General features: G+C 44.3%; 2 protein-coding genes across 3 annotated transcripts in view; one reads left to right on the forward strand and one right to left on the reverse strand.

Annotated features, from left to right (window-relative positions):
• Positions 1-16052: 16052 nt before the first annotated feature.
• On the reverse strand, positions 16053-23471 carry FKBP14 (FKBP prolyl isomerase 14). The gene is made up of 4 exons (XM_066628166.1): positions 22784-23471; positions 19679-19830; positions 18024-18151; positions 16053-16551 (listed from the first exon to the last, which is right to left on the reverse strand). Exons 1-4 carry the CDS (start codon positions 22978-22980, stop codon positions 16393-16395), a joined length of 636 nt encoding a protein of 211 aa, XP_066484263.1. The 5' UTR covers positions 22981-23471; the 3' UTR covers positions 16053-16392.
• Positions 23472-23944: 473 nt separating this feature from the next.
• PLEKHA8 (pleckstrin homology domain containing A8) overlaps positions 23945-27184 on the forward strand; it is a 38364-nt gene continuing 35124 nt past the window's right edge. For both annotated transcript variants that reach the window (XM_066627348.1, XM_066627349.1), the window contains exon 1: positions 23945-24137. In XM_066627348.1, coding sequence (XP_066483445.1) covers positions 24098-24137 — 40 coding nt within the window. In that variant the 5' untranslated portion in view covers positions 23945-24097. The remainder of the gene's footprint in view (positions 24138-27184) is intronic.

Here is a 27184-nt window from a genome sequence, read left to right on the forward strand (position 1 = left end):
TGTTAGATAACAGTTAAAACAGACCTATCCAGCTCGGCAAAGCTGAATATCAGTCAGAATTCTATTTTGCTCATCTGCGAATTATGCCTTTGAAGGGTGGGGAGTTATTCAATTTAGATCTACTGACAGCTCACTAAACAAACTGCTTCAAGCATGGGCAAAATTTCATTAGCATGCAAATATTGTAGACGGGTGGAAGAAGGGGAAAGAAGGAAATCTTGGGTTTGTGTCCATTATTAAAGCAGCTGGTTTAATAACCCTTCAATCTCAGTTCCACCAATTAATCAACTGAAGCTTTAATTGGCTAAGCTACTGAACAAAGTAATTTGTAGCCTTAATAATACTAAAATTGCTATGTGTTCGTTATTTGACTACCTTGTCTCCCCTGTTTAAAAAAGTGCCCATAAGTTTTGGAAAGTGGCACACCTTATGCCATCACAATATTCCACAGCTGACTCTTTGACCCCGTACCAACATCATGCCAAATTATTGCTATCAAGCTAGTAAATCAGAGTTTGAAACTATGGTTTGAAGTGGGTTTGCAAACCATAGTTTTGCAGGATGCCTGAATTGAGAAACCACACGTTGTATCCTAACTGTCATTTGTGATGAGTAATGGTGAGTGCAATCCTATACAGTGAGTGCAAGCTCACTGCTGGCACACACTGTTGCAAATGTGCCATAAGACACATTTGTGGACCCTAGCACCAGAGGAGCACTGGTGCTAGCCCAGAGCTGGCCAGCACTGGGCTAGCGCTGGGCAAACACCAGAGCTCCACTGCTCGGTGGTTGCACAGACTGCTGGGCAGCGGAGAGGTAGGAGGGGAGATGGGGGGAGATGGGGGGAGATGGGGAGGAGGCTTTCTGGGGTGGGGGGAGGCGGGCACATGGTGGAGAGAGGGCAGGGAAGAGGCGTGCTGGGGGGATGGAGCGGGGCAGGAGGGAGGAGCCGCTGGCACTGCCTGCAGGATGCAGCGGCAGCCAATTTCGGCGCCTATACATGACTACACAGAAGTAGGCACTATTGAGTTCAGTGTGACTTACCCCAGGCAGGTGTGTACCATATTGCAGCCAGTTAATCATCACCAAGTCCTATAGATTTTAATGGAACAGCCATAACCAAAATCCTTAGTCATGACTAATGAAACTTAGTACAATCCATGCTACACCTCTGGACCATTGAAACTGGTGGAGGCAACTGGTGGAGGCAACTGGACCATTGAAACTGGTGGGCTGAACAAAAGGAAAATGAAAGCAGACACAGAGCTCTAATTAAGCTATGATTTGACTGTACATTTGTAAAGTGACCTATGGTTTGTGTTCTAAACTATGGTTAGTGCAAATCATATTTTGGCATGATGTCTGAACTGAGGCTGACAGCATATGTTGATCTCTTCCTTGTCTTCCCAAATAAGACAGTGTAATCACTTCCTACTGAATCAAATTTTCAATACACATTTAGATTTAAGGGACACATTTAGATCTAAGGGACTTCATCAAGTGAAGTTTCCCTGTTCTGCCTATGTCATTTAATAGAAAAATCTAGGACAGTGATTCTCAAACTTTTTAGTACTGGGACCCACTTTTTAGAATGATATTCAGTCAGGACCAACCAGAAGCAATGACATTAATCTGGAAGTGATGTCATGACCAGAAGTGACACAATCAATTTCGGCTCAAATCTAAGTCACAATTTCAGCTTGGAAGACAAAGCAGAACACAGACTTGAAGCTTTCTTCAAACACACAGCCCTCTCCAGTGGCCCACTTTCCCACCTGTTCAGGGCAATGCCTCTCTTCCACTGGGAGCCTGCCCTGCAGCTCGGTACCCGGTAATTTCCGCTCTGTATTTTCAATGGTGGCTGAGCTAGGTGCTACGCTAGGTGATAGGTGCTACGCAACCCACCTGAAATTGGCTCACAACCCACCTAGTGGGGCCAGACCCCCATTTTGAGAAACACTGCTCTAGGAGTTGGGACCATCACCTAGTAAGTTTCGCCACCCATTATCCACATCAGTCCCAAAGGCTTCAACTCACACAATATGTTTCAGCACCAGAATCTGAGGAAAATCACCAGCAAGAAGTAGCTCTCTGTATTGAACGTGATGTCTCAATCAGTTCCATTTCTTCAGCAGATCTAACCAAACATTTGGGTATAGAACTTTATTTCATATGCTGTGAAATGCTTATTGTCAACACATGGACATAGGAAGCTGCCTTATGCTGTATCCATCTAGCTCAGTATTGCCTACTAGCAGTTTCTAGTTTCTGGTAGGGAATACCTGCCTGATGTATATGTGGCTGGAGATTATTGCCTTTGTCTCAAAAGGGAAGAGAGATTAGAAGAATGACAATCACTGTTGCTGTTTTCTAAATGTATTATTCATGCGCACTTAATCAGTTCCAAGACAAAACTGTAGCAGGTTAGCTTGATGTAGCTCTTTCTAGACAAGATAGTGGTCAGAAAGCAATCTTTAATTCCTTTAGGACTTCTGAAGCGACAACTGGCAAGTAATTTCTCATTGTCAACAGCTACTTCATGAAAATTAATCTCAAGGGAATTTGACAGTATATTATAGTGCTATTTTTGCTTCTGTTTGTTCAGCTAATGCCTTTCTGGTTACTATGCCAATGTACTTAATACAGGCCAGTATGCTAAAGAGTAAATAGCTTCGATTAACATGCAAATTTATTACTTTCTAGCAACATTACAATCGGACAAGCTCTAATGGAGTTGAAATTTTATGATGGAGATGATCTACAGATATGCAAGGCTATCTTCAGGATTTTCAGGGATACTCATTATTTCAGGGGTACTCAATAGTATACATTGAAGGGGCAGCTATTCTGGGAAATGGACAGCAAACTTTATTCTTCTAAGACAGTGGTTCTCAAACTTTGAGGGAGCTTTATTCCCTCAGTAAGTTCTTGTGGGGGAGGGGCTAGGGCAGCGATGTGATCCCCAGGATCACGCCGCTACGGGGGGCAAAGGGGGGGAGCTTGTTCTGTAATAGCAGGTGCAAAGCACCTCGTGCAAAATGGAAGTGCTTTGCGCTCGCTTTCTTCGAATGTTCCAAGACTCAGGGAGCACTGCAGAGGGCTGCACAGGGCTCCCCGCAGCTCCTGCAGCCTGCTGCAGCCCTGTCTTCATAAAGTAAATCACAAGCACCTCCCTCGCCCCCCCATACGGGCGCAATCCTGGGGATCCCTTCCCCCACCCCTTAAAGTGACAGGGAACCTTTACATGAACTGGTGAGTCACGACCCACCAGTTTGAGAACCACTGTTCTAAGATACACAGTTGGATTCACCAGCAAACAATAGGTATGAAAACATGGCAGGTAGTAAGCATCCCCCCTCATCTTGCTACTGCAATTAGTTGTTAGTTGGCAGCCTTCAGTCTCGAAAGACTATAGTATAAGCCTACAGCACCCGGCAGTCTCCCATCCAAGTACTAACCACGCCTGACCCTGCTTAGCTTCCAAGATCAGACGAGATCAGGCATGTGCAGGGTAACAGTTGCAATGGCTGATGTGCTATTTATATGTATACAGTCAGGGGCAGCACAACCTGGGACCCTGCCCAATGCTGCTGCCACCTTTGCCCATGGATGTTGCAAAAAAATTTCTTCCTGTGCTCTTCGTGTGGTTTTCTCAAACCTGGAAATGCAGGACTTCTGGTGTTATTTAGAGATGCTGTGTGAACAAAGGGGCTCTTTCATTCATGCAGTCCCTATTAGTAAAACCAGAAATCCCATACTTCCATGTTGGAGAAAACCATGCAAAAGGAATGGCAAGAAGGTGGATTATTTACTTCTCACTGGAGTGAGCAGAAAGCTGATCTATGCAGCTCATGTCAGTGTGGCTGGAGGGAGGCAGCAGCAGACTCAGAGTAAAGGGCACCCTGGTCCCTTAGCAGGGAACCCCTGCTAACTGGTTAAGAGGCACTTTTTCAAGTGGGTGCGCCTCTTTTATTTAGCAAGGGGAGAGTAACTGGCCCACCTCACCCCAGCAGTGTCTTTTCTAGTGGCTGTCTGCTGGTGTTGCATATTTTTAGATTGTGAGCCCTTTTGGGACAGGGAGCCATTAGATATTTGATTTTCTCTGTAAACCGCTTTGTGAACTTTTTGTTGAAAAGCGGTATATAAATACTGTTGTTGTTGTTGGTTCACCAGGCCCTTGTGCTCCTTGCGATCTGCCACTGATATGAGTCACTTCAGGCAGTTTCATAACTGTGCTGGCAATGTATACCACACCATCAATGTACACAGCATTTTATGTAGAGTTAAAAAAGACAGATTCCTGCCACAAGAGACTTACTGTCTAGAAAGTGACAAGGGTGACAACAGAGGGAGGGAAGGAGATGGAGTCTGGGATAAACAGGAGAAGCATATGTGATTTTTCAGTTAAGAGCTTAGAGTTAATTGTAGAAGGGAATGGGGACTATGGCACAGTGCCAAACACTTCCCAGAAAAAAAGTGTTTTTCCCCCCTAAGTTCACACTTCCCTAAGTTAACTTAAGACTGGTGTTCAAGAAGGTAGTCCCAGGATAAGGGATAGTGATGGAAAAAGTAATTCAAGGAAGCAGGAGACTTTTGGATGGTTGAGGTTGATACAGCCAGATAAGTAAAAGAGTGTAGAGCAGTGATTTTCAACCAGTGTGCCATGGTACACTGGTGTGCTGCAGGAGTTTGGGGGAGGGTAATTTATTAGTATGGCCATTGGGGGATGTGAGCCAGCAGCATGGTGTGCCTTCACAATTGTAAAAAAACTGATGGTGTGACTTGACACTTTTAACGCCTTATCAGTATGCAATGAGATGAAAAAGGTTGAAAATAGCAGGTATATAGGGATGTGAAAGGTGGGGGAGGGATGGGCAAGGCTGTGGATGGGTAAATATAAGTACAAGAAGTTTATCTTGGATCCATGACTGGCAGGTGCCAGTGAAGGGGATGTGATGTGCTATGTTCAACCAGCAGAATGAGTTCTTTTAGCAGCAAAGAGTTGGATGAAGGTGAGGTGCCAAGAAAAGGCTGCTGAGGAACCCCAACAGAGAAAGGGGGGAATAAATAGCTTCCCCTTGAAGAAATATTGAATGAATAATTAGACAGCTAAGAAGAGAACAATTTGAGGACAGAATCACAGAAGCCTAAATCATTAAGAGATCAAGCAAGACAGTGAGCATATATCTTTTTAATCACACTAGGTGCCTAATTTTCCAACTATAAATGCCTTTTACCTTGAGCATGTTTAATCTGCTTCTGATTTACACTGAAATAAGTGTGAAGTTTGCAAAATTAGCACATGTTTACAGAGCTGGAAATAGGTCAGTACTTTGTAAGGGCTTGCATCTGAAACAATGAGACAGCAAGGGGAGGGGGGAGAAAAGAGGGGGCTCAACTCTCAATTGCCTTTTGTTTCAGATGGCCAGTGCAAACACAGTCACTAGGAAACAGCCTGCAGAAAGGCTAAACAAATGTCAGAAAAGCCAAGTTTTGCTCTGCAATTTTATTGATTGCTCACTGAACTGAATAAATGGACAGTGTTTGTCCATTCACTTGCTTTTCTGACTTGATGCCCTAAAGCTTATCACTATGCAACAAGCTTAAGATGCTCATTCCTTATTACCCATCAGATATTTAAAAACTTTTCAGGCACACAATTATATTTCTTTTTTTGTTTGTTTGTTTAATACCAGCCCATTTGGCAAAGATTCATGTGGGATATAAATGGCTTTTAATAAACAGAAGCATTTTTCTGACTGGTATCATTAATGCTACTTGCACTTGCTCCCAGTGTGGAAGGGATTGTCACTCCCAAATTGGCCTTTTCAGCCACACTAGACGCTGTTCCAGAACCACCATTCAGAGCACAATATCATAGTCTCTCGAGACTGAAGGCTGCCAACTACTCTAACTACTCAGAAGTCGCATAATCTTTGCAGAAAACCATTTGTCTAGGAGACCCATTTTTTTTTCCACAGGAACATAAATGGACAGGTGGGAACAGTTGTGCTTCAAGGAGAATGCGAACAAAATCATAAATCACAGATAGCTCTGCTGCCTCTTGCATTCTCCTTCAGGCTACATATAAGTATAAATAGTGTGACTGGATTAGTTCTTTATTAAGTATGAATATTTTAAAACAACTGCATTGGTATATATGCATGGGTTTCCCACACAACACCCTAAAATCGATTTCATAATATGCAATTCATTCCAGAGTTCATTCTAAGGGCACCTCTTGTGCACAATAATACATTGGCTGTACTTGTCGTAAGAGGCGACTAAACAGCCACCAGGTAGATGGGGCTCGTCAGCCTGGGAAGGCAGCTCATCTGAGAGACGGAAAACTCTGATCCCAAACCTCCACTGCCTTGTGGCTACATCCAGTTATGGAAAAGGCTTCAGGAGTCCACCTCGAGGCAAAATCCAGAGCCGGAGTCCCTGAGGCAGTTCATGGCTGAACACAGTCACGTTCTGGCAACTCCTGCGACGCCGCTGGAACCAACCGTATTGGCCTCTGCCTTTCCATTGGACCATTTCAGCGACATGGAGAGGGGGGATTTGCTGCATGGGTCACAGCCTATCCTCCATACCTACTTTACCCAGGCTTTGCGCACTGGAGAGGGCACTCTGTTCCAGAACCACCATTCAGAGCGTGACACCATAGTCTTCCGAGACTGAAGGATGCCAACAAATAAAGATATCTGAAACTACAAAGGCCAAAACATATATTCTCTTTCCCCTAACTTGGATGTCCTCATTGTATTTCTCATCCTTCAACTCAGATACTGCAATAGGATAACCAGAAACAAAAAGGGAGCAAGATACCTTAAGCATTTGCTTTGAAGACATTTTGACTTGATGACACTTGCCATGAAGGAGTTTAAAAAAAAGCTATACCTTCTGAAATCTTCTATTCATCTGCAGACTGTGATGCTCGATGGCCTGGTCAAAGTTAAGAGGTTCAAGTCCCTGGGGTCTCAATGGTGCCCAGAGGGAGCAGGAGGTTGTATCTTTGGAGAAAGGGCTGTAGCTCAATGGAAGAGCACATGCTTTGCATGTGGAAGGCTCAGACTTCAGTCTATGCATCCCTAAGAAAGGCAGAGAAAGATCCCTGTCTGAGGCAGAGCTGCCACTGCCAAACAGTGTTGACAATACTGAGCTAGATGAATGTCCTATGTTTCTAGTAAAGGCTGAGGAGATCTTTCTGCCTTTGCACCTGGTCACATCAGTTCCCACCAAAGCCCACAGGAAAACCACCAAGACGAGCTGGAAGTAATGACCAAACATGTATAAACTATTGCAAATGTGACAATCCCATAGTTCTTGTCTTCAGTGGAAAAGTCAAACATGGTTTTTGGTATAGTATTTGCTCTTTCTTTCAAACCACACAAAGTGAATTTTTTATTTCCACAAAAGGAAGTTATAATTTTCCCTGAGAAAGAACCCTGATAACAGACTTATTATGACCAGCAGGCTTAATTCAAGGTGCTAAGTACATGGCTCATACATTCTTATGTGGCCTGTGTAGGATTTGGATTTCTTTTCATTGCTAAATATTCATAGTCCATTTAATATTAAAGGTTTGCAATTTCTTGACTCAGCTGTCCTGAATCTGACCTAGCAGAAGCCTATCAGAAAAGGCATAAAGAATGCTGAATGTGGAGTTTCGAACAAGCACACAAGATTCTATGGTTTCCATAAGCAAAGAGTACAGTATTTGGTGAAGCTGCTTGCTAAAGAGAGATTGTTCTAGCTGTTCTTTGAGAAGATATTGTTGAGAAGAGACATAACATGAAACTGGACTGTTCCTCTAAACTAGTTGGACAGCTGGATAAAGAGTTGAAGGCTCTGAATCACTACATCCTTAAGTTAATACGTCAATGAGCTGGTCAACAGAAAACTTTTAACAGCCTACTTGCTTAAGCATGTCAGTTGAAATCGGATGATCATTTGCTCAATTCTGCAGGAACAAACCTGCTAAATTAATTTAGGATGTAATGTTATACACACGTACCTGGGAGTAAGTCCCGTTGGTCAATGGGACTTACTTCCGAGGAGACGTGCACAGGATTGTGCTACAAGCCCCCTAAAGGAATCACCCCACTTTAAAGCATCTTACCAGCATAGCTAGTGTACAAGGCCCTGGGTACCATACTTGGTGTGTGTGTCAAGACACCTCCCGGTAGCAACCAGAAGGCCATCCAGTGCAATCCAGGAGGTGCTTTGAGACTTGGGGAGGTCATGCACAGCCTCCCCAAACCTCAGAAGGCCTCCTCAAGGATTCAGAAAGCCACTTCCAGTTTTTGCCAAAAGAACTAAGGCCACCAGAAGGGATTCTATGACCCGGGGAGGCAGCACTTGGTCTCCCCAGACCTCAGAAGGCCTTTGAAAGGCACTTCCAAAAACCAGACCCTCTTCCTTTCTAAAACCAGTTCCTTTCTAAGACCTTCTGAGGCCCAGGGGAGTGTTAAAAAAATTTGTGCCCCCACATGCCAGGTTACTTAGCTGCACAACTGAGGCATCCGACTATGAACAGAGTATACTCTTGAGTTAGGAGCTTGCCTTCTGCAAACGCACATTAAAAATTTTAATTTGTAACTTGAAAGCTGATTTTTGTGTCCCACAATATGCAAGAATCAAACAAGTATAAAAGAAGTGGTGGCCATTTGCTCTCATCTTTGTTCCCAAGGATGATGCTCAGCTGCATAAATAAAGTTTCTCTGTAATATCTGAAGTCTGTCTTCCATGAGGAATGAACCCTATATGCCTCTATGAAATAACCAGATGAACCCGAGATCATAAATGCATGCCAGATCTTTCCCTTTTCTAATGTCCTGACCCAAAAGACCCAGTCTAGCCCTATGTATCACCTGGATCTCCAAGAATGACCAGTAGTTCCCTGTTAAATTTAGGGTTGGCCTTTCCATGAGTCTCACTAAGGCAGTCACCTCAGGCAGCAGACTGACAGCAAGAACCTATCTCCACATGCTAACTCATCAACACTGCTCCTCCACCACCTCCCGCTTCCTGGAGTGCAAAAGGAAAAGGTAGATAGAGCAGAAAAAGAAATGTGGAGGAGAGGAAAGTGGTGGGTTAGAGCATCAGAGAATAAGAAAGCCCACCACACTCCTCTTACATTCTGTCCCTCTCTTCTTTTTCCAGTCCAAGGAATGGAATGGAGAGGAGAAGGAATGGAAGGAGAAGAGGTTGACATTTCACTAGCTAAGGAAGGGGGCAGCATCTGGAACGCCAACTCAGGCGTCAGGGAGGTCTTGGTCCTCCTAAATTTATCAAATTAGAATTTCAAGGAAATACAGAAATATGGCTGCTTTACAGCTGTGCAATGCAACTCCCTTCGGGATACAATAATACCCAAATCCAAGCCTCTTTGAGAAATAAACTGGGGAGGGGGTAAGGGTGAGCCCAGTTCTATAATTTAAACAACACGTCATTGTCATTATTGTTACCATATTACTACCTTTGAAATGAAGCAGACTTTAAATCTAATCAAGAAATATACCAAAACAGAGGGTGGATTTATTGTTAATTCCTTCCAAAAAAAACTGTATTCCAGTTACATTAGTAATAACACAATCCCTCAAGACAGCAAGTGCAGCTAGTATATTTTGCAAAAGATAATTGCTACTTCATGAGACAATATATCAGTGCAACATGGTGCCATTAAGAACTGCAGAGGAGTAGGAGCTGATTAGATTTTGTAAGTTATCGCATATGCACAAAGATTTAAGGAGGAGTTGTGCACCACCAAGGCAGTAGCAAGCTTCAAGCTCCTATGATATGTTAAATGCACCACAGAACACTAGAATTTGTTTTTAAAATGTACATACAGCAAATCTCTCCTCAGCTTGTTGGATATTGCTATTTTTAGCATTAAAAGGAAGTATGAAAGGTCACCTCTGTTATGCTTCAGAAGTCTGCAATTGCATAGTTTCTTCTTTAGAACTACATTTCCAAGCAAATTAAAGAATATTTGTATCTTTAACACACTATGTCTGCACGACTGAGCAACTGAATAAAGCTATAGATTCCAGTCAACTGAGTTCAAGGGGGAATCTAATATTCTGAGGTAGAAGGATAGATCTGGATGTTTCAACTGAACCAACCCTCTGCTTAGAAGTACTGGGTAATTTTTCACAATGCTCTGGATACATGACTGCCTTCAAGGTTCCAGGGTTTCCAGCAAGCATCTCCACCCAGAATGATATTCTGTATCATTGTGTAATGATGATGTCACATGCTGTGACATCATCATTACACAACGATGTCACAGCATGTGCCATAGCCTAAGGCCATAGGATGTGCACCTCAAGTTTTCCAACATTTTTAGCAAACATTTTTGTTATCTGCACCCAGGGCCGGTGTTATCTTTAGGCCAACTAAGCAGTCACCTAGGGAGCAGACTTCAGAAGGGACACAGTACTGGTATTTGAAGGAGGTCTTTGACCTCCACAAATATAGCATACTGGACCTATCCAACTTACGTAGCTCAGTCTAGAAACTCAGGGCCCAATCCTATCCCATTTTTCAGTGCTGGTGCAGCCGTGCCAATGGGTCATCCACTGCTTCCTGTTGTGGAGAGGCAGTCACGGAGGCCTCCTCAAGATAAGGGAATGTTTGTCCCGTTGTCTCGGGGCTGCATTGTGGATGCACTGGTGCTGGAAAGTTGGATAGGATTGGGCCCTCACTTCAGAATAATATAAAAGGAAGGTATTCTACTGCATCTCACAAGAACAAAAATACACAGAGTACTGACAAGTAGCTTGCAGAACCACAGAAAAGCAGATATGAAAAATCAGGAAATCCCTTCATACAAAGAATATAGATGTCAATCTTAAAATCCACTTTGAGATCTAAAACTGAAGCCACAACTCCAGTGATCAAGGAAGATCAAATACTGAACAAAGCAATGTCAAAATCAAATAACTTAGCCTTGAAAAACTGCTGAATCCATAATACTGCAAAAAGTCACCCTTAACAGCTGCTTTTATTGCAAGTATAACAAGCAAGCAAGCAGCAATATTTTCTCTTTCAGATCCAGTTCACAATTAAAAAAGAAGAAAAAAGAAAATCTTGCCTCTTCAGCAGATTGCTACCAAAATCTCACATTTTCTAACTGCAGTCTGACCAAAACTCACATATTTACTATGAAGGAGCCAGACCTGCAGTGACAAGCAGATTTGTAGAGATGGTTTTAAAGTGAGTTAGACAAAACACAAAGGCTAGACTACATGCAGTGAGTAGCCATATTATAATGTACTACGCACTGGTATAAACTATATAACCTAGTATCAAATCACCTGTTTATAAATGAAACAGCAACTATGTTAAAGAGAGAGAGAGAGAGAGAGAGAACGGATCTGAGGATATGGAAGATGGATTTGGAATATCAAAAAGGACAAAGATGCTGGAATGATTAGCAGTCAAGACTACTCTCAGGAACTTAACATGCTAGCTGAAAAGACAGTTACATCTACTACAGCTAGGATTTCTGCATCTGCACCGTGTGAGGTTTCAGTGTAAAGATATGATCCTTTTATTTTAAGCATATCTGCCAAACATACCTGTTATCTCAAATCAGGCACACCAATAGTTCCTTTGCAGTATCCAGGTGCCCCTAACTTTCAAGAATCTCAGATGCAGGAGCTTGCCAGTCTCTACATTTTTCCACATAGAAGAACACCATACTAAACTATGGAAAGGCATAAGCTTAGGGATGGGGTGGGGAGAAAGGTTCCCACATGCAGTGTTCCAGGGACCAGCATGCAGCATTAAATGAGAATTGCCCACTGTGGACCCAAACACAGCATCAGGAGCATGGAGACCACTTTACCGGTGTTCACGGGAACGAATTCACACGTTCAGCAGAAAAATCAGCCAGTGATGAGTTGCAGCTTTACTGTTTCTCCTCCCTTTAGATTTCTTCTGAAATCATCTACTCCCCTCCCCCAAAAAAGGGGGGGGAAGGGGACCAGGGGCAACCCATGGCTTTCTACAATTGCCCATGAATCAACCATCTACAAGGCAGGAAGAGGTTGGACGACCCCAGAAGAGATGGATGGGGGGAAGGGGTCGAGAGGAGACCCCAAACTCTCCCATCACAGCCCCCCCGAACCCCACCCCACCCAGAGCGGGCTGTCGCACACACAGAGGCCGTGCCCTTGACGAGGCTGGGGGAGGCGCCTGCAAGATCCGTGCCCCCCTCCACGGATGCAACGGGTAGGAGGCGAGGCAGCCGCTCTGCAGAAACCCCTGTGGGTACCAACTCACCTTGAGAGATGCTCCCCTGGGAATGTCCGGCTGCAGCAGCAGCAGCAGCAGCAAGAGAGATGGAGAAGCAGCAGAGGCGGCGGCCTCTCTCCAGGTACCAGCTGGGCTCCGGCTCACGTGAGCAGCCAGGGGAGGTGGGAGAGGAGCGGCAGCCGCCTGCAGGCAAGCTCTGCCTCCCAGCGCCGCCTCTGGCTCTTGTCCCCTCTGCACAGGACGCAGCGAGCAGAGTTGCAGCAGGAGGGGGGTGGGTCTCCCTTCCTGGAAGAGGGGCGCTCTCTCTCTCTTGCAAGCAGAGTGCTGGGCGAAGAGGGCAAGCGTGCGATTAGTCTGCGGAACTCCTTGCCACAGGATGGCATCAGTCTGGCCTGGGTGCCTTTCAAAGGGGACTGGACTAATTTCTAGAGGAAAAGTCCATCGCAGGTTCCAAGCCGTGTTGGGGATGTGCAACCTCCTGATTTTGGAAGTAGGCTACCGCAGAATGCCAGGTGCAAGGGGTGGCACTAGGATGCAGGTCTCTTGTTGTCTTGTGCGCCAGCTGAGGCATCTGGTGGGCTGCTGTGAGATACAGGAAGCTGGACTAGATGGGTCTTTGGCTGATCCAGCAGGGCTGTTCTTATGTTCTTAAGCCTCCCTGGCTCAGGAGAATGTGTGACTCTGACCAGGAGCAGAGCAGGGGTCCTCAGCCACTCAGGTGCCTCTGGGGGGGGGGGGAGTGCCACAGCTTAGTGATGCTAGGGCACATGCCTCATGTGCAGAAGGTTCTGGGTTTGAGCCTGGCATCTCCACAAGTAGGCAGAGAGAAATGCCTCTCTGAAATCCTGGAGGGCCGCTGTCCAGTCAGTGCTTGATGAACAAATGCTCTTCCTTCCAATGATTCATGTATCCAGGATAAGAGGAGCAATTTAGAAAGAGGGGTGTTGTGCAAGTGCAGAAGTTGGGTCTTAGTATCTCAGAGGTTCAAGGGTACCTGGGTGCAGGACCAACTCTGTGTTCCTAAAAGAGGCAGCTAAGGGGCCTCCACAATTTGTACAGCAGCTCCCTACAGCAAACCCCAGCACACACCACCACCCTGTAAAAATCCCTAAGGGCCCAATCCTATCCAAGGTGCACCTTGTGATGGAGAGGCAATCACAGAGGCCTCCTTAAGGTATGGGAGCACTTTTTCCCTTACCTCGGGAGTGCGTTACAGCTGCCTCAGTGCTGAAAAGTTGGATAGGATTGGGCCCTTAGTCTGCAATTTGTAACAATGTTAAGAGAGTACAAGAGGTTTTATGTAGACAGGTAGCCCAATCTTGAGCCCTGGCTCCACCCAGTGATACAGCAATGCCAAAATGTTCCCTTACGCTGTATTGAGCCCATGCAGCCCCAATGGGTCTCCTTAGAGCTGCGTCAGCTATTTTGCTGGCACAGAACCAAGGAGGCTCATGTAGGGCTCCACGGCTCAGGAGGGGGTATAGTATTTGGCGGCAACCTCTGCCATGGTTTCCACACACTCACAGGCCCTATTCTCCCTCCTGCCTGCCTTCCCCCCACCCCAAAAAGTCTCACCGCCAACTTGTAGTAGCACTTACCGCTGGCCACTCCCCACCGTTGTCTTCTTGGCGTTGAGGCCCAGTTCCAGCGCCGCATCCTCTCTGCCAGCGCAGGAGTGCCTTATGGGACTTTTGTGATGGTGATTGCCAGGGTAGCCTGCCAGTGCTGCCCCAGCTTTGGATCAGGGCCTTAATTTTGTTAGTCTTTACTATGTGAGATCATTTAAGTTGGCACTAGAACAAGTATTTTTTGAAAATATAAAATCCAGTAGTCACTTTGCACTGTCACCATCACTAAGCGGGACACAAAGGTCCCTCACACAAGTAGGCGTGACAAGAGAGACAGCACAGAAATGTTTTCTGCCCCTTAACTCCAATCTCCTGTCCTGGGTATGAAGGGGGCAAACCAGATAGAGCAAAAGATAAACCAAAATCACGTTTGTTACTGTCTCTCCTACTCGCCACAGATAATGGGGAGAGCTGGCCATTCTTCAAAGCCAAGAATGAGAGGGTGAGCTAAACCACGTAGGTTATGCAACCATGTGTTCAAAAATCCATGTGGAAGACCCCAAATTCATGGATTAAAAAGTGAAAACATTAGAAAAGTACTTTGATATTCTGTGGCACAATCTCATGGATAAGGAGACCCACATGGGTTTTGCATCCAAATGTGTGCTTATTCTGTGGGAAATGCCCATTTATTATTTTTCAAAATTTTATATCGCCCTTCCTCCAAAGAGCTCAGGGTTGTTTGCATAGTTCCCTCCTTTTGTCCTCCCAACAACCCTGTGAGGTAGGTGAGGCTGACAGACAGTAACTGGCCCATGGTCACTAAGGAAGCTACACTATACTATACCATCTTGCCTCTATTTTTCATGTGGGATTTTGCACATTTTATCTGAGCTTGAGTTTCACACTTGCAGAGATTTGGAAATTGAATCTCTTATCCCTCTGGTAATGATGTGCTTGTTGCTGTTTTGTGTGGCTGGTAAATGTCAAGATTATTCTGAGCTGCTCCCAACCACATAAGGGTAAGTGGCTTAAATCACTCTGCCCATGGAGCCTTGAACTGTAAGTTTCCTCAGTCCAGTGTTTCCACATAACATGAGCAGCCCTTCACAGCCTGATCCTGGGATTTGGTTTCTAGAAGGTGTGTTTGGGATTGCTGCTTTAGAGATTGTTCTTGTTCAGGGGAGCATGAACTGAGCTGACACAATGTGAACTGTGTGCATACACCGGTATAATGGATATGCTTAGTATTAAGGTGATAATAATTAAGGGATGTCTTTGATTTGAATTTAAAAGCTGAATTGGCCAGAATGATCAGCATTTTACAAACTCACCAGCCGAGGCTAAGGGGATTACAACAAGATTCAAGGACTTTGCTGTTGTAGAACCTCATCAACTTCCAGAAGATCTCAGGAGAGTACTCTCTTTATATAGTTTCTGGGTGATTTGAAAACACATCTATTTCGCTTAGCTTTTGAGGAGAGATGATCACCTAGGAGTCCTTTTTCAGTCATTGTTTTATGAGTTTTTCATGTTACTTTTATGGCTTTATTTTATTATCCATTCATATGATGGTTTTATTTTAAGGTATATTGTTATGTATTATATTTTATATAACTTAAAATACTAAAAACAGCTATGTTTTTACACTATAGTACCCTACTTTGAGCCATGAAAAAGCAACATAATTTTAAAAAATAAAATAAAATTGGAACGCAATAAAAAAAGAAATGTACAGTTAGGCTGAGTAGGATGCCTAACTCTCTGGGGGAAGTGCTCACCCCTTTTGGCTGGCAAGTGCTGCTGTGACACCTGCAGAAACACAGTCTGCCACAGGATGATTGGCAGAGCTGGAAGAGGGACAACACAGCTTTTGCCTTGAAGGCGGCCCTGGATTGCAGTGAACACGTGGCTGCAAATCCCACGTGATGTGGGATCTCACAGATGTATTTTCCCATGGCATAACAGCATGTTTGGTTTAGGCCTCAGCAGTGTCACTAATTGACACAAATAATTGATTTATATGCTACTTTATATGATTATTCTAGTAACAGAGCTCTTTCTATACACTATCCTAAGGGAGGTAATGAAGCAAGTTTTTGGATCAATTTGCAAGGCTTCTTAAAAGGGAAACCAAGTATAATCTACCATACATGCCCAATGCTATTTTTAACATGGGGTTGTTTACCAAGCACAAAAAGACTAACTGTACAAAAAGACCAAGCCAGCAATATTTTATAGTTGGGTTTTTTTCAAGGGAAAAAACCCCAGCATTCAGAATTGACAACGATGAAGTGCATTTTGAAGCAATGTTTCAGGAAAAATGTGTTTCATACTTTCAAAATAAATATATTGAGGTTCCCCATTAAAGCCAACATTTGAAGAGAAACCTTGTCAAAAATGATCCTTCCACACGTACAAATAAAGAAGTCACAACACTTGGAATCAACAAAAGTAGTTCAGGTAGGAAAAACGTAATGCACTTCTCCCAAGTAACAGGCAGCTTAAAAAAAGCACATGTTTAAAATGTCAGTTTTGCAAGGCACTGCAAAATATTTCATAGTTCATCATGAGTAAAAACAAACTCCCTTGCAGATATAAATCCATCACTGTTTTCATCTTCTTTATTAAAGATGTCTTCAACCAGAGTATCATGATGGCTGTCATTGACTGGTGCCCCATGTCTTTCAAATTCTTTCTTCAAATATATTTTAACCTACAGGACAAGAAGATGATTTCCAATTATTGTAGCTGTTAAGAGGCATTCAGCAGAAGAGGCAGAGATACGAAACTCTGCAATAAATGGCACACCCTATGCAATGAATTACCAGAAGTTATAGCTGTATCATTGTCCCCCAAAGGGCTTGTGATCTGTTTTATTGAGACATCCCAGGATACACAAGAAGGAATGGATGCACTTGGCACCTTGTCCATATGGCGCACCAAATTAAAGGCTCTAATTCAAGGTTGTACATATGAAAACCAAAAACAAAATCCACAGAAGAGGTCCAAGGTATTTAAAAGTTGGTAACCCTTCAATAACATTTCTGCAATGCTTATTATGACAGTTGAGGACCATGGTTCCTTTGCTTGCCGCTTGAAATATACCTGTAAGAATACATACTTGCAAGTAGCCCACAGCAGCAAATCATTCTTGGAAAATTGCTAGCCTTTATGCATCTGTACGCTCCTCAGTCCAGTGCCATCCGGGCTGTAACTTACTCATGCAACATCTGATCCCTTGACCTCAGAGTGCAAAGGGAGATTGGTGTCTTGGTTAATACCAGTACCTCAAAACATAATATACTTGGGCCCAAATCCAAACTAACTTTCCACCACTGACATAGCTGTGCAAATGGGACATGTGCTGCATCCTGCAGTTGGGTGGCACTCATGGAGGCCTCCTCAAGTAAGGGAATGTTTGATCCCTTACCTAGAAACTGTACTGCCCTTATGTTGGTGCTGGAAAGTAGGTTAGGATTGTGCCCATAGTCTCTTACTTAAGTGCAGGTTATGTTCCAGGGTCCTACTTAAGTCAGAACCTACTTAAGTAGAAACATGTGATTTTCTCCAGCCCAGCCCTTTCACAACTGCACAAAAGGACAACTGAAGGATGCACTGCACCTGCATGAAAGCATGAATGCAGCTGACCATAACTTGTATACGTAATTGCCAATGTAATTACAAAGACTCGCCTGTGGACGAAAGGATGACTTCTGGATGTTCACTGGGCCAAAGCAATTACAACACAGAAGGTTGTGGTCACAAGAATATTTGGTCTTAATTTTTAGCTACATTGATTGTAATCAATTTATAAGATGGGCAGCTCAATCCTAACCAGTGCTAGTATAGTGGGGCCACACGGCCCATGCCGTATCCGGTGCTGGAATTGGGCAGGCTGGAGGTCTCCTCTGAGTAAGGGAACATGTGTTCCTTTACCCTGTGTAGCATCCCAACCTGCCCAATGGGGCTACTCAGATCTGCACCAGCAAAATTGCTGGTGCAAGTCCAAGAAGCCCTGTATAAGGCTCTAAGGCCAAGGAAGAGGGTTAGGATATGGTGAAGGCCTCCTCCACTGACCCTGCTTCCCCCCTGGACCAGATCCACCATTTTCTTAAGTTTCAGGCATCTTGTTTAATTAAGATACAGTACCTTCAAGAACAATTGCAAAATGCATTAGCTACTCACTTCCTCTTTGGATAGTTTCCAGTCATCATTAAGATCCATTTCTTGAAATGATTCATGAGACCTTGGTCCATTTCTAATCTCTAGAAGATCAAAGTTGAAGATCAGTGTGCTCTCAGGTGGAATTTTTCCTACAAAACAGTACATAAAGTAGTTGAGACAAGGTTGGGGCAGTTATCTTGGACACATTTAACTAGAAGCAAGTCTCATTGAAGTTAATAAAGTTTACCTCTGAGTAGACATGCACTGGATTGCACTGTAAGAATGTGAGCCAGTGTTTACCTCCATTCTTCTGCTAATGCATTCTGTTACCAGGATTCAATCAAAAGCTTCAGATACCCATCCAAGTTAAGTACAGTGCCCAACCTATGCAGAGCCACACCCTTACATAATATGCACTCTGACAAGTTGGCAGATTCTGCTTCTAAATCCACCCATCTTGTGCAAATATTTATAACTGTCACGTTGTATTCATTTTTCTAGTGATGTCACACAGTACCGGAATGACAAGCAACTGCCCATTACATAGAAAGATGCCTTATGAAGAATCAGGATTACTGGTCCAAGCCAACTCAGTACTATCTATGCAGCTCTTTGGGGTTTCAAATGGGTCTTTCTTTGCTCTGCATGGAAATGTCAGGAATGGGATGGTATGAGTGCACTCTACCACTGAGCTACAGGTCATCATCATCAGCCCCAAAACTCACAGTGGGAATACTTGTAGCCTGGTTCTTACAGAAATGGAACAAGAAGATAAGTAGCTCAGTTTTTTCCTGCATAGATGCACAAGTAAGGATACAGGAAGCAGAGAGGCTTTGCTTCTTATTTGAAGATTCCGCAGCAAAAAGTTGAACATTAGTCATTTTGCATATATTCTTCAATAAAGGATTACACTTAACACTCTAATGAAATATATTTTTGTCCTTATTATGTTATTTGAATGTGATACCAGATCAAAAAGATCCATCTGAAATGTTATGGTTCTTGAAAGATAGAACCTTTCTTCAATTGTAAAAATCCCTACAGGGATTTAGAACAGCCTGCCCATGTAAACCACCTTGAATAAAGTCTGAGGAGAAATCTGACGACCAAGAAAGGCGGTATATAATTATTATTATTTCATGCCTCCTGTACAAATCTTGCAAGAATGGAAGCCTTTTCCTGCCTTCTGAATTACCTCTGTGTGCAACTCACCTGGCAATATACCAACAACCACTTTCCTCTCTATCTTCATCTGAGTAATGCGATGCCAACAAGTTGCACAGAGCATACTACTGAATCATAACACACTCTCTTAAAATTTGGGGCAGTCGTGCTTAGAAATAAGAACTAAAGGCTATTGATCATCAGAGCCCATATGCAGGAGCCTTTTCTGGGTGAATCATATCTTAAGCCAAGATACAATCAACATATTTTGGCAAATATTATATAAAACTATGTAAAAACATTGAGCTTTTTCACTCCAAGTTTTCTTACCACTATTGGAATCAATGGGAAGGCAAATGAGTTGAGATTTGTGAAATAGCTGATGAATGCATGGCTCTGCAGTAGTGAGGGTATGAAATCATGCCATATGTATGGTGTGTGGAGTATTTTTGTTAAAAAGATTTCAATACTATGGACGTACAGACCAGCAGAGAATTATCTAAAGCTATTACCTTTCCCTTCTTTGCCATAACCCAGGGATGGAGGAATGGTGAGCTTGCGTTTTTCTCCCACACACATCTGCTTCAAACCTTTATCCCAACCTAGGATCGCTTCCTTTATACCAAGAGTAAACCACGTAGGCTGGCCACTGTTATGCTTGTAGCTGAAATAGACAAAAGAATTATTTAGTTATACTACACAAGCTTTTTTATATAGCTTTTTAACAGCTACATGAAGCTGCTGGGGGAGATCATTTGCAGTTGGCTATCACCATTATGCAGATGACACCCAGCTCCCATGCTCTATTACTTATTTCCAGCATCAACCAAGGAGCTGGTGGAAGACCTAAATAAGTAACGGGCTGGATATAAAAAGCCTGAAATAAAAAACCATTTCTGCCCAACATTGCGTATACGCAACAGGGATCAAATGTGTACACTTGTGGGCTGGGTAGAAATGGGTTAAATCAGTCAAGACAGAGGTGCTCTTAGGAGATCTGTGACCTAGAAGTTGGATTGTCAATGTGTTCTGAACATAAGAACAGCCCCACTGGATCAGGCCATAGGCCCATCTAGTCCAGCTTCCTGTATCTCACAGCGGCCCCACCAAATGCCCCAGGGAGCACACCTGATAACAAGAGACCTGCATCGTGGTGCCCTCCCTTGCATATGACATAGCCCATTTCTAAAATCAGGAGGTTGCACATACACATCATGGCTTGTAACCTGTAATGGATGTTTCCTCCAGAAACTTGTCCAATCCCCATTTAAAGGCATCCAGGCCAGATGCCGTCACCACATCATGTGGCAAGGAGTTCTACAGACCAACCACATGCTGAGTAAAGAAATATTTCCTTTTGTCTGTTCTAACTCTCCCAACACTCAATTTGAGTGGATGTCCCCTGGTTCTGGTGTTATGTGAGAGTGTAAAGGGCATCTTTCTATCCATCCCCTGCATAGTTTTGTATGTCTCAATCATGTCCCCCCTCAGGCGTCTCTTTTCTAGGCTGAAGAGGCCCAAACGCTGTAGCCTTTCCTCATAAGGAAGGTGCCCCAGCCCCGTAATCATCTTAGTCGCTCTCTTTTGCACCTTTTCCATTTCCACTATACCCTTTTTGAGATGTGGCGACCAGAACTGGACACTGGAATACTGGAATACTGGAATACTCCAGGTGTGGCCTTACCATCAATTTGTACAACGGCATTGTAATATTAGCTGTTTTGTTCTCAATACCTTTTCTAATGATCCCAAGCATAGAATTGGCCTTCTTCACTGCCGCCGCACATTGGGTCGACACTTTCATCGACTTGTCCACCACCACTCCAAGATCTCTCTCCTGATCTGTCAGACAACTCAGAACCCATTAGCCTATATGTGACTTTACACTTACTTAACTTCTGAATAGGGTTGCATTCCCTGTGAAGGATCAGGTTCAGCATCTCAGAGCTGGCCTTGAAAATGGATGTCCAGGTGACAGCTGTGACATGAAGTACCTTTAAAACAACTCAGGCTAGTGTGCCAACTGAGTCTTTTCTTGGATCAGGTGAACCTGGCTATGGTTACCAATGTACCAGAAGCAGAGTCTGAACTATTGTAATGCATTCTACCTGGGGATGCCTCCAAAGACTGCCCAGAAACTACGTATAATGAATACAGAATGCAGCCGCTAAGCTGTCAACTGGAGTCAGAGGTTGGGACCATGTTACATTCCTGTTAATTTATCTACACTGGCTACCTGTACATTTCTAAGCACGATTCAAAGTGCTGATGACTTATACAGCCTTTAATGACTTGGGACACAAATACCTGATGGCCTGTCTCTCTCCACATGAATCTGTCCATCCTGTGAAGTCATCATGAATGTCCCTGTTGTGTGCACCATCAGTATTAGCAATACAGTTAATGGCAACTCAAGACAGTGACTTTTCTGTTGTGGTACCCAGCCTGCACAACTCACTTCCACCTGAGATCAAAAGGCATGCAAAGAGAGGGCAGTTCTGAAAGAAAATGGGAGAGGCAGGAGGAGGAACCGGGCAGAAACGTGGCAGGATGATGGCTGGAAGGGAATGGTATGAGCACCGCCTTCCAGGCCTCGATCTGCTTTCCAAGTCCACTCTGATTTGAGCCAGTGAACTAGCTTGTACAGATCTGAGTAGACCCATTCCAGCACCAGAGGTTTACCCCTACGTAAGGAAGCAAATGTTTCCTTACCATAGGGGTGGTCAACCATTCAACTTCCAGGGCTCCTGACCTTTAACCTATTAACCTGACCTATTGTGTTGAGGAGGGAATGTCAGCAGCTGCAGCTTGTCTAGGACTAGCCTGCCCATGTAAACTCCCTTGAATGCTGTCTAAACAGAGAAAGGTGGTATTATTTATTGGATATGTAATCTGCCTTTCTCCCCAAAGGGCACCCAAGGCAGCAAACAACAAAAAATACATAGTGTAGAAAATAATAAAATACAGATAAAAGCTATAAAAAACAACAACTATAAAAACAGGCAATATAAAAAAAACCAAAGCAACCAGCAATAGAACACATCAATAAAAGCTATTAAACGATTTCCTAAAAGCAACCAATAGGTCCTCAAAGCCTTTCCTAAATAAAAATGTTATCAGGCCTTGCCAGAAGGTTTAATAAAGAAGAAGCTGCCCTCAGGTCAAAGAGGAGGGAATTCCAGGTGCCACCATTGAGAAGGCCCTGCTTCTGGCTGCCATGCCCCTGACCTCTCTTGAGGGTGGCACAACCAACAGGGCCCCCTCTGATGACCTCAGAGAACAAACTGGATTGTACAGGAGAAGGCGGTCTCTCAAGTACACTGGTCCCAAGCCATTTAGGGGCTTTAAAGGTCAAAACCAGCACCTTGAATTTGGCCCAGAAACAAACTGGCAGCCAGTGCAGCTGCTGAAGCAGCAGAATGACAGAGTCAAACCTCAGAATAATACTGAGCTGAATAAATAAAATATCCAGCCCAATAATGACCCAGTGATATTCCATGCATATTGCAGGCTCAGGGCCTCCTCAGAAAAGAACCAACAGAGGACCCCAATGCAATCTTCCATGGAACCAAACACAAGGTAAGGATGGGGAGAGGGATATACAGTACTGTACTCACGTAGAATGAAAGAGTGAACCATCTTTCTCCAGGAAGCCTTCGTAGTGCACCAACATCATGTCCCCCGGCTTGGTCGTCCTCTTGCATATGAAGGGCTTGTGGAGAACTTCGATTTTCACTTCTGGTTCAGGAATGAGACGGCCAGTTGCCAAGGCCACCCACAGAAAGGAGAGCAGAGGCCAAAAGGTAGTTTTCATTTTTAAAATACTTGCCTTTTGGCTAAGATGATAAAGATTTGTCACAGATAGAGCATGAATTAATTTTTTGCAAGAAGTGAGACCTACAGAAATGCTCTCTCTCTCAATAATTTGCCTAAAGATGCTATATTCCAAAGCCTATTAAAAAACATTTCCTATTTTATAGAAGATTTCCTAGATGCCAGTTTTTAGGCTATCAGGGATCATCTCATTTGTATTTTTTTTTAATGGCAGCTCCATGCAGTTCACTCTTCACCTAAAATAAACTTTGCCAAACTCCCCCTAAAATAAACTTTCACCAAACTTTGGAGCTTGCAAAGTTTCTCAGCATCGTCTATAAAAGAGGGCAGTGCTGGCTCAGCAGGTGACCAAAGGGTCCAATTTATTCCCTGCCTCCCACCATCCTAGTTTATTCCCACGCCTGGAATGCAGAGACGTGGCATTTCTAACCCAGAAAGGGAGTTTAAAATCTGTCTTATCCCTTTCTCCAAGGGATCTCCAAGGATCGCCCGCCTCCCTTTCGCCCTGATTGGCTCAGCCGCACACCCGGCCTCCAAGTCTAGCCTACTCATTGGGAAACAAGCTTGTCCATCTTATTCAAATGAGGCGAGCGGGGATTGGCTGTCCCCAACATTCCAGAAAGGAACGCCTCGCAGGCACTTTGGAATCTCTCAGCACAATACAACCGGCTCCTGCGCTGCAATCATTGGCTGGCCCTGTGGCAAGAGCGGAGTTCCGATTGGCTCACGGCAGTGCTTAGCCTTCTCCCCCCACCCCGAGCGTTCTGGCCACGCCTTTTAATCCGATCACGTGGGTTAGTATTCTCGAAAGCGTTTACACCACTCTGTGGTGCGGGCATGCGTTGTCGCTGTCTGCACAGCCTAGGTTTTTACTCCGGGAGCGTAGTGCTGCTTGAGTGGTTGGTAGGGGCGGGGGGAGGGAGGGAAGGCAGGGAGGAGACAGGGAGGCGGGGCGGACGCCTGGCAGCCGCAGGATGGCCCTGGATGTCAGCGCTTCACCCGTGGGGTTCAGGGGGTAGCTGAGGGTAGCCTTTGGGAAGGCCGGGGGGAGAGGCTTCCCCTGTCCCAGCAGACCTTGATGGGGGCCTCCTGTCACCATGGAGGGCTTGCTATACAAGTGGACCAACTATCTGAGCGGTGAGTAGCCCCAGCCGCCCTCCCCGGGCTGCGGTGCCTCTGGCCAGGCGGGACCAGCCCAGCCCCTCCTGGTCTGGAGGCAGGAGCTGTTCTGGGTGGGAGCCCTGCTCTTAGAACCCCTGCTGGGTCTGGAGTCCCCAGCACTGCAGGGGTGGCTGGGAGCCCCAGGGACACAGACAGCCCAGTCCTGTCCACACTTTCCTGGGAGTAAGCCCCATTGGCTCTTATGACACTTACTTCTGAGTAGACATGCATAGAATTGGGATGTAAGGCTGCAGTCCTATCTACACTTGGGGAGTAAGCTCCATTGTCTCTCATGGGACTTACTTCAGAGTAGACAGGCATATGGGGCCCAATCCTATCCAGCTTTCCAGTACAGGTGCACCCCCAGTGACTGCCTCTCCACCACAGGATGCAGTGCACACCCCATTGGTACAGCTGCACTGGCACTGGAAAACTGGATAGGATTGGGCCCTCAGGCTGCAATCCTATCCACACTTTCCTAGGAGTAAGCCCCATTGACTCTAATGGGAGTTATTTCTGAGTTGACATACCTAGGATTGGGCTGAGGCACTCAGGGCCTAAGATCTCCTCCTGTGCTTTCCCAAACAGCAGCTGCATTGTTCTGGCACCAGCTCAATTCAGAATGTGGGTGTTAGAGGGTAGGTTCAGAAGTGGGAGAAATTTGCTGTCTGCTGGGTGATGACGGTTGTTTTTGTTATGGTTGAATTTTGTTTTGTTTCTATGTTGAGGTATATAAAATTTTAAAATTTTATCTTTAATTATATAAAATTATGCCCATAATATATACACATATATATGTCATACCCACAAGCGTGTATATGAGTATGTCTGTATGTATGTCTGTCAGTCAGTCAGTCAGTCGTTCCAAAACGTTTTAGCACCAGGACTTACAGCCCAATCCTATGCATATCTACTCAGAAGTAAGTCTCATTAAAGTCAATGGGGCTTACTCCCAGGAAAGTTTGGATAGAATTGGGCTGTCAGTCTTTTAAATGACACTCTGTCACAGTGCTTTTTAATCTTTGTCATCTCATGGCCCACCATAAGTTTTTTGACAATTGACAAGGCACGCTGTGATGCCAACGAGAAGGGCTTACAAATGGCCCTACCAATAAATGACCCTCTTCCAAATTCCCGTGGCATACCTGGGGACCACTTGCGTCGACTACACTGGTTGAAAATGGCTGCTCTGTCAGAACCCACCCAGGTTTACCAGGCTTTTATAAAAGATCTATAGATAAATAAATTTTTTTTTATTTAAAACAGCGATTTTCGATCTTTTTCACCTCATGGCACACCAACCAGGTGCTAAAATTGTCAAGATGCACCATCAGTTTTTTTTACGGCTAAACTGTGTTTAGGGTGTTAAACTGATGTTTTTAGGGTGGCTAAACTGTGGCTCATGAGCCACATGAGAATTCTTTGGACGCATGCGAGTCCACAGAATTGAAGCATAAGTTTAATGTTCATGGTGAGTAAACATATTTAAGAATTTAAATGCTTCTTAAATATCGAGGCTCTCAAACATCTGAAGTATGTGACAAGTTTGGCCACTTTTATACTCTCTATATACAAAATTTTATATATGTAATTTAGTCCAGATATTAACACAAGTTGTACCAAAAATCTGAGTGGGCTGTAATGAATAATATAAGTTATGGGGTGTGTCTATGGTGTGATTATCATGGTGTTCAGGGAGTTGCAAAGCACAGTCTCTGCTTGAGAGGCTGTCCTTTGGGAGAACAAGCTGTAATGCACAAACCTGTGGAACCAAACTATTTGTCTTTAAACTAGTTTAGTTTGACCTTTATAAAAAAAAGTCACTAATCCGCTTATGCCTGAGGATCACCAATTCATTATATCATATGACAACTTGAGAAGTGGTATTGCCCAACACCTTACCTAGTAGGAATTGTCACTTGCCTTGCTTTCTCCCAGGTAACTTCCACTAGGTAAGTCACTGTCTGCAAGGCTAGCTCTGATCTGGCATATCTCAAAGGGACTAAATAGGCATCAAACAAAATAATTGGGGCAGCCCAATCCTGAGCTGCCTGTGGTGCCCATGCTCGGCAGAACCGAGAAGGCCTGCCACCGGATCCTGTGCACCCCGGGCTACTGCACAGGGAAGGGACTTTTGTCCCCTTCTCCCAGGTAAGGTAAGCAGCCCTGCAATGGGGCTACTTACTTTACCACTGACCAAAAGGTTGTCGGTAAAGGCACTCGTGTAGGGCGCAGAGCCCTCCATGAGTGCCTTGGACCCTGCAGAGCAGAGCTCCGAGGACCTGCCTCCCTCCCTCCCCCCGTCATGCCTCCCCCACCCTCTCTCTGCCCCCCCGCTGGCCTCCCCCCTCCCCAGAATACCACCTCCCCACCCCATCCCTGCTTACCATGCTGTGGCTTGGTGGTCCAGGAGACCGCCAAGCCGTGGAAGTTGGGGACTGCCCTGCACTAGCCCAGCACCAGCCAGCACGGGTGGGATCCCGGTGGTGAGGCATGGAGCCGTGCCACCGACACAGGATTGGGCTCTAAGTTGAGAAAGATTCAAATTTCAAGTTCTCTTTTCATTGACTTTTTAAAAAAGGTATTTTATAAATACCTTTTTTAACTTTGCAGAGCAAAAATACCTTTAAAACTTTGCACAGTAAAGTCTTTTTCTGCTTAATAAAAATTATATATACGTATATATGTACTAACGCAATATATACACATATATATGAACTGAGTTTCTTATTATAAATAACATTTTTATATTGCTGCCAACAAAAAGTTTACAACACATTTTACACAAGCAATGCAATCCATTTAATGCCTTTTCAGGAGTAAGGCTCATGAAATTCAATGGAAATTATACCCAGGAACATGTGTGTAAGACTGCAACCAAAACAAATGAAAAGATGATTCCCTGTTTGAAAAGGTCTCAAAGACATCTGAAAAAAAGGCATAAAAGAGCCACCAGCAAACAGCCACTTAAATTGTATTTATTTTTAAAATTTATACAGTATATCACTTTTCAAAGCAGTGTA

Source organism: Tiliqua scincoides, chromosome 5 (assembly GCF_035046505.1).
Source record: "Tiliqua scincoides isolate rTilSci1 chromosome 5, rTilSci1.hap2, whole genome shotgun sequence".
NCBI classification, from domain to species: Eukaryota; Metazoa; Chordata; class Lepidosauria; order Squamata; family Scincidae; genus Tiliqua; species Tiliqua scincoides.